The 8,560-nt window shown below is 38.2% G+C and overlaps 1 protein-coding gene across 1 annotated transcript; it reads right to left on the minus strand.

Annotated features, from left to right (window-relative positions):
* Positions 1–583: 583 nt before the first annotated feature.
* On the minus strand, positions 584–3,381 carry LOC137934325 (transcription factor MYC2-like). Its single transcript, XM_068778606.1, has one exon. It carries the CDS (start codon positions 2,981–2,983, stop codon positions 1,040–1,042), a length of 1,944 nt encoding a protein of 647 aa, XP_068634707.1. The 5' UTR covers positions 2,984–3,381; the 3' UTR covers positions 584–1,039.
* Between the last annotated feature and the right edge of the window lie 5,179 nt (positions 3,382–8,560).

Genomic DNA, 8,560 nt, shown 5'->3' on the forward strand with positions numbered 1-8,560 from the left:
GGAAATATTATAATAATATTCTAAAGTTGACGTCCGCAACACTTCCTCGTTTCAATATTCACGGGGACAAGAGATGGTTGTCTGGCTGTATCAGAGGCTGCTCGACGCGCTTCTGACTACTCAGAAAGCAAGTGATGATCAGATTTCACGAGAAACGATTCCGCTCAAACCGTCGCAGGTGACTCAACGCCCAGAAGCTTGCACATTTGAATTTCTCAACACAAATAACAAAGAGAGGAATACCAGGAAAGCTGTAGTGAGAAGCTATCAAACGTCACCCATGCCATTTAATGATTCGCTCGTAAGGCATTCAAAGTAGTAATGAGCATCAGAATTCACAGATTAACTATCCAAAGAGATCGGAAATTTTCCTTAAACAGTGCCCTGAAAGACAAGCCGCATCCAAATCCATGACGTTGTGAAAGGAGGCAGATCGAACAATCAAATATGGCGGGCCTTAATGCATCAGAAAATGAAGAAACAGCGGCAGAAAAGTCATGGGAATGCAGATAAAGAGTATTCAATTTTAGGGGTTACTCGCCTACTCTTGGTAACAAAACCCATAACTCGCATATAACTGAACTTGAACAATAATTTCTACCCATTACTGCAGAGTACAGAGATGAAGAGAACATCAATTCATTATTACAGATCCTTCATGGCCAGTGGATATCTCCGTGAACCCAAAACCCCTAATTTAAACTTCAATTACACAGGCTATATGACTAATTATAATGCGATTCAATAACCTAACTGACGCGTATATACATCGCATTAAAAAGGAAAAATTACTAGCACAAACACCACAAAGGAAGGTCTGTACTTACAGCATAACTCAGACAGCCACTTCTTCTCTCTTCTCTCTACAGTGTTTGTGATTCTTCAAACTAACCATCCGAGCAGACACAGTGTAGGTCAGAAAACCTCTTCGTTCAAGAGAAAAACTGCTAAACATGTGTAAATATACAATGAGTACACACAGACTGTGTACGCTCAGGAGTTCAAAACTTCCCAGACTGAAGCCGCATAGAGTTTACACTTATCGGCCACGGGAGGTGTCCGCTATATTTGCAAAGAGGGCCGCGCTTAGCTGCTCCTGAGTGAAAATTTGATTGGTCATCTTCACTGCTGCCTGCTGAATCATGAGATCTTTGACAACTGAAACACTTGCAGACATCACATCTAATTCCAGCTCCTTCAGAGCGGCCATTAACCTTGCAGCTGGGTGATATTTCTTATGACACTGCATTCTGATCATGGCATCCCCCTGGAGAATCTTTACCTCAATTTCGAACCCAGATAACTTCCCTTCCAGGCCAACCAAGGAATTTGACATCTTCAGATCACGATCCACGGACGAAGAATTCTTGTTTGTCATTTCCTTCCTCACACCATCCAATTGTGATTGTACTGCATCTTTGTCACTTTCTAGCTTCTTCATTTTGCTCTTGAGCTCGTTAATGTAAGAGATCGCATCCCCCAGAAGAGAGGCCTTGTCCATTTTGGAGACGTTGGGTACCACAGCTCGAAGGGCGTAGAATCGCTGGTTCAGCTTTTCTCGTCTCTGCCTCTCCGCTTCAACATGGTTCAGAGGCTCTTCACGACCGTTGGCAGGTTTGCGTCCGCGTTTTCGGGGCTTCTTCTCAGCCTCAACAATTTGACTGCTCTCGGCTTCTCTAACCGATGCGTCTAGATCAGAGTGGTCCGAGTCAGGCACTGCACCGGATTTCACAACGCCTGATGAAGCCAACACCCCGGCAGAACTAAAAGACAGCACCCCTTCGTCATTGCTGCTTCTAGAAGTAGGAGATTTCCTTTTCTTCTTTTCATCCAAAACCGAAATCTGACTACTATGGTTAGGAAAAACGATTGAATTGCTTATGGAGTTTCTCTTACTTTCTCCAAAATTAAGGATCTCTGACGATTCTGGTTTACACTGGGTGCCATTACTCCTCGAGCCGCTCTCGAATCCGAATTCCGAAAAGTTTAATTCTTTTGGGAAAAAGCTCTGCGTCTGCTTTGGATTCTGAGGTTGCTGGTGAGCCTGATGCAATTGAATTGAGCTTGGATTCACCGATAGGCTGCTTGAGCAAGGATTATCAAATTGAACAGACCTAGACATTTCTGGAACCGAGGGAGTGGAGGAGGCAGCCATGGTCGATTCCTTGATTTCAATAGTGGATGGTTCGGAAATCCAAAGCGAAGGATCGTTTTCCCCTTGGTCTGTTGAGGGCCACGGATCAGGCACACTGTTGAAATTAAACAAAACCCTCACCTTGTTCATGAGATCGGCGCTCTGAAAGATGAGCTCAGTGGACCCTAACTCGACAACGCCGTTTGCTGAAGGGATACACACCAGAGTCTGCAATCCAAACACATGGGCCTGTCTCGCTCTCTCGCACGAGCAGCGGGCGAGGCGGTCACCACCGGCAACCCAGGTGGGACCCGCCGCGAAGAAGGCCTGACCAGGCAGCCCGGTCCCGTTAACGAAGGAGTGAGTCATGGAAACCAGAAAAAACCACTCGGTGTCGGTGACCTCCTCGTCCACGTCGTCGTTCGATGCAGTGATGCCAGATATCAAGGAGTTGAGCTCCCGAAGTACTCTCTTCCGGTGCTCCATGTCCGCGGCGGAGGTGGCGGTGGTTCTACGCTTGCGCTTGTCTTCCTCCCCTTTGTAGTACCCATCACCCCAGCCAAGTAGAGAGACGCCGGAAACATCAACCGACGATTGCCAGAAGATCGCGTAGGTCCAGCTCTCGCGAGCCCCCTCAATAAGGGATTGAAGTCGCTGCTGGAGAGTGTCCTGGTTAAAGAAAGACTGATTATGCTGCTGAGTCGGCCCTTGCAGGCTTCTATTCGGATCCGCTGCCGTGGTTGAAGCAGAAGCCGGAGGCCACGGCATGAGATCTGACGCCCCGAAGGCTTCAATCATCGTACTATCATCGGTCCAGTGACTCATCGTCGGCAACCTATAGTCAGTCATTTCATACAAAGAAAAGCAGAAAACGAGAAAGATAGCCAAAGTCCGAAGAGGGTTTCACAAAGACCAGATAGAAATTGGCTTTCCGAGTTCTATAATCTAGACTCCCAGATTCCAGACGAAAACAGAAAATTACTTGCAGCGAAAAAAGGTACAAGACGGCGAGCTATACTCCATGGTCAGCGAAAAATATCCCCGTGCAGCCGGGCAAAGGAGAAAGGGGGCGGGAAGAGACAGACGGTCGGAGGAGAGAGAGGAGGCAGAGGAGGAGAGAGGCGGACGGGAAGAGAGAGACACCGAAGGAGGAGAGGCGAACGGGAAGAGAGAAAAACCGAAGAAAAGCAAAGGTAGAGGTGCCCGCTGTGGTTGATATGTGTCCGAATTGATTTTGATAGCATTTGGATTTGGTATGGATTTGAAGTGCATTTGTTTGAATTTTACGGCTGTAGAGTCTCTCATTCCCCGGGGTTTCTCAGAAGCGTCGCCGATATAACCATATGTCGCCGCCTGCGACACTCGCGCGAGCCGGAAGTTGTGCACACTTTAGCCCCCGAGTCTAGAGCCAAGGTATCTCTCATTAGCAGGTAAAGAACCCCTCTTATTTCACATATTAACAAAAATACCACTGCGTAAATTTTTCAGTCCTTCCAGCTTTGTCGACGTGGCGATCCAGAAGATTGGACAATCCCACGGATGCTGGTGACAAGTCAAAGAATCAAACTGACATATTAAGATGGGCTCCACGAAAGGAAGGATGTATGCGTGTTAAGGTTTTATCTAGCCATGGAACGGCTGCGATCGATTGAACATCATGCACGCCCGAATCATCCGGTCCTACAATCAAGACCCAGTCTCTGATCTGCGTCCCGTTTGGTAAATAGTGTTCATGATTGCTTCGATTAAAGACCAATGCTGTTTTTCACTCTACTCTTAAGAGTCGCGGGGGAAATCCCACGTGACATGTGGTTCGTGATCCTTGCCGTCGGATTAATTAAATGCTCCGTCTGCTTGAGATCAGAAAGCAGCCGCATTGGAATGGTTTTCTTTCTAAGATTAGAAAAATAAAAAAAATAAAAAAAAGGGAAAGGAGACGGAGGCCACGTTTTGCTCGCTGGCTTGACAGAAAAAGACGCGGAGGGAGAAAGGGCAGAGAGCACGTGTTCAGAAAAAGTTTTACCCTTTTAATAACAGCAAAAAGTGTCCTTCTCAATTTCGCCGGGATAGATTTGTCGCCTCGCCCCGACGCAGGAAACCGCCTGAGGAATAGGAGGCCCCGCGGCGGCGGAAACCAATCAACCGCAGCACGTGAGTCCAAAAGCATCGCCCCATGTTGATGTTTACACGGACGAGCCGATGGGTCAAGGATACTCTTTTCTTTTCTGTCTTTGAGTTTGGCCCGTGAAGTTATGGGACTACTTCTAAACAATTTTTTCTCATGTATAAGTTCTCTAGATTCTAGATATAGATAATTTTAACGGAGACCGTATAGAGTACATGTTATGGTGCCTAAGGTTTATTTCAAAATGACTAGTTAATTTTTAAAAAAAATTAATAAATTTAATATATTTATTTTTTATTAATTCAGATGGGATTATTTCTTAACATTCGAAAACTCTTGTAGAAGATTGGGTAGTCTGCCATTATGGAAAATAACAGAGTTCCACTCGCAAGAGGAAAAAAGTTAAGATAATTCCTATCTTATGGCTCAAATATAATGAGGAAATGTTGTGGTACCTAAGGTTTATTTCAAAATAATTAATTAACTTTAAAAAAAATAATTAATAAATTTTATATATTTATTCTCATTAATTCACATGGGATTATTAACATTCGTAAACTCTTGTAGAAGATTTGGTAGTCTTCGGTTATGGAAAAAAACAGAGTTCCGCTAGTAAGAGGAAAAAAGTGGAGATAATTCTTATCTTATGGCTCAAATATACTGGGGTAAAGTCTTTGCAGATGTTACTTTATTACTCGTTGACATCATTAGCAAGGTGAAACCGCGTTGGCAACTGGTTTGAACGCCCATTACAGTTGAAATTCATAAACAACTCATTGGGCAGAAGCACCAGCCGCATCAACAAGTATTAAAATGGGAAAAACGAACCACTCCTTTGTATTTCAATCTTTATCAAGTAAAAATAAAAACACACACCAAGTTTTAGTCTCCTTTGAGTTGCTATTCATAATGCTCGAACAGTAGTTTAATCGACGGCCTTGCTCCATCTTATTTTTATAGTAATCAAACAGCAACTCAAACGTCAATATTTCAATTTTATATCTGTTTATTTAACTTGTTCGGAAAAAATTGCGTTATAGATAAGCTTCCGGTCGTCGTCCTGTCAGATGCGCCGGAGGGGCGAGGAGGTAGACGAAAGATGTGACGTTGATGGTCGACGAACGTCGGATATTTATCTCTCCTCTTTTCTTTATCATTATTCTTGGCGTTAACAATTTGACATTTATAAAATGGTGCCTTGTGTGTACGCAAGGATAAACGTCATGCATGAACGTGGGATTGGCTTGCTTTAAACAATTATTGGAGGAACTCATGCTGTCTAGGTGAAAATAAGCTAACGAAGAATAATTACTTTTGTAATATATTTCATTTTTACAAGAAAATATTTCCAATTGGTTTTTTCATGTTTATGTCTTTTCAATTTCTTTTTCATGGTTGTTGAAGAAATTGAAGACGTTTTTAAATAATTAAAAATTCTAAAAATAAGGATATTTATGTCTTTTCAATTTCTTTTGTTCTCTTCGATCCATAGGGAGAGGGAAGAAGGAAGGTCATACCCTTTTTCCCTAATCTTTTAAATACATGAGTAAATGGAGGATAGTGCATCCTCCACATTGGTCGGTCCCTCATTAGTGTCACATAAACTAAGCTTATTAAATTTATACTTGAAAAGTTAGAGATCAGGTTAGAAGGAAGGAAGGATGGTAAAAAGGCAGTGTAAGAATTTTGGGAGAGACTGTTAGAGCTTTGCAAAAAAATTATTATAAATTATAAAACGAGCTTGCAAATTTCTATAGTTTTTAATAATCATATAAGAAAAACCATTTTTCATATTTAAAAAAAGGTAACTAAGTTAAATAAGTAAAAATACCTGAATCTCTATTCAGGTAAGCATTTTAATCCTAATATTTATTTACAAGGGGGTGTTAAAGTGTTTATATTTATTTTTTTACTAAAAAAAATGTTATTGGTATATAATATTCTAGAACAAATATTTCTAGAATATAGAATTTCAGAGTTAGTGAGACAACTAGAGTTCTTGTAGATATTTTTAAATAATAAAACTAATTAATTAAATATTTATAATAATTAATGTAAATTTAGTCAATCAAAATAAAAATTTATTATTTTATTTAGTATATTAGTTTGCAAATAGAGTCTTATCTGACTTTCACAACGAAAACCCACCCAAATAGAACAGTTACTAGAGCAGTTAAGATAGAGAGGAGGTAATCTTGAATAACCATTCAATTAGAGCAGCGAAGAAAGACAAACAACAACACTGGGGGGCGGGACGGAAGCATCACAGGAAGGAGAGGAGATACAAATAAAGATGTGCGCATTAATTAAGCTTATATTAAAGTGCATTGGCTTGTTTAGCCGAGTTATTGAGCTGGATAGGGGAGACAGACTGTAAAGGAAGGGGACAGTCCTCGAATAACTAATATCGAAACATACATAACATGAGAGTAAAGAGAGAGGAGGCAAACTCGATAACAGAGTCCACAATCACATTACTCTTACGTATCTACCGGGCATCTAATTTCTCAAGACAGTATGGACACCAGAAGGGCTTCACATTTCATACCTGATAGAAAGCGCTGAGCTCTAAGTGCTCTTTACTAGACATACAAGGAGGGAACTGATAGCACCAAGAGCAAGAGCAACAAGCAGGAGGAAGCATGAGCACAGTGCTAGCCCGTGAGCAGTAACAAGCATGAGCCCGAGAGCGTGTTTCGGTACTTTTTGAACTTGAGATTCTTCTCTATATCGGCCGATAAACAAAAACAAAAGACTGTTCTACTCATACGTAAAGTAAAAGTTTTTTTCTTTTTGAAGTTATGGAGGAAAAAATATACTTTACTAACTTATTGTAATTTGAGTATAATGAATCTCTATTTATAATAGAAGAAATAAGTAGAATCTAATTACACTAAAAGATAAGTCCCAGAGCAGCTAAACAACTGAATATAAATAGAAAACTAATATAACTAAAATACATGTAACTAAAACTTGTCTATGATATCTCACTCTATACAAATTCTGACTCTATAAAACTTCTGATTCTATAAAACTTCTTATTGTGAAAGTCATGTGAGACTCTTCCGTACCTGCTTTTTAGCATTATATTAGTAAATATATTATAATAAAAATATTATTAAAAGACTTACTAAGAAATTTTTGTTTTTTAAAGTTTTAAATTTTAATAAGAAATTATATTAAATCTTCTTTTTTAAATAGTTAAGTAAATTTGATAAATTTTAAACAACATAGTATAATTATTAATATATAATAATTTAAATTATTTTAATAAATTTATATTAAAGTTAATATATTAAATTATTTTTAAAAATAATATACTATAATTATAATATTTATATTAAGTGTTTTATTACTGATTTTTTATAATATATAATGCCCTATTATTGAAAAAAATATTATAACATTAATAATATAAATATAAAAACATGTAAATCATATAATTATTTATTTAAAATAATTAAAAAAATAAAATAAAAATTAATTATTTATTCGATTAATTTAAGTGAAATGAGTGTTTTAATTTAAACAAAGTTAAATTTATTTAAAAAATAATAGATTTAAAATTTGAATATATTAATTTAAATCATTAAAAATTTTAATTTAAACTTAAATTTATTTTTGTTATTCGAATAATAATGTATTATTATTATTAACAATAATAATTACACTTGTCTTTATGTTCACATTTAGAACATTATTGATTTCTTAATACTAATAAAATATTATTATTTAAAATTCTTAAGTCAAAATAATTTAAAATAATTTATGTGAAAGTATTTAACAAATTATATATATTTTGTTGAGTCAATAAGTATATTAAATAACTTAATTTAATTTTAAATTATTATATTGATTAGCATACTAATAATTTACTTTCTATTAATGAAAACCAAGGGGACTGAATTTCAATCTTTTCCATTTCGAGCACAGGACGCGGAGAGTGAAGTGCTGGCACAAATTTAGACAATGGAGTGGACAGATAAGACACGCGGCTTGCTTGTGATTCATTGCCATAAAAAGAGAAATAATTTGGGGCGGCCGGCTTCATTGAATACCAATTTCTAGGGAAGTTCTTGATCAAGAATCTGCATTGCGAAGAATGTAAACCACTGCAACAAGCAAAAACCCTTCCGTTTCATACGAGGCAATTTGTAGTTTTTTTTTTGACTCACCAGTCACCACCATTAATAGTTAAAGAGTAATTTTCTCCATTTCTGGAAAATGTACACTCGGTACTCTCATTTTCAGTCGGTTTCATGAGGCAATTTGTAGTTTTTTTTTTTGACTCACCAGTCACC

The sequence above is a fragment of the Aristolochia californica genome, unplaced genomic scaffold (assembly GCF_029961685.1).
Source record: "Aristolochia californica isolate CCGP_79_NKW_82.1479 unplaced genomic scaffold, dmAriCali1.0.hap1 SCAF_6, whole genome shotgun sequence".
NCBI classification, from domain to species: Eukaryota; Viridiplantae; Streptophyta; class Magnoliopsida; order Piperales; family Aristolochiaceae; genus Aristolochia; species Aristolochia californica.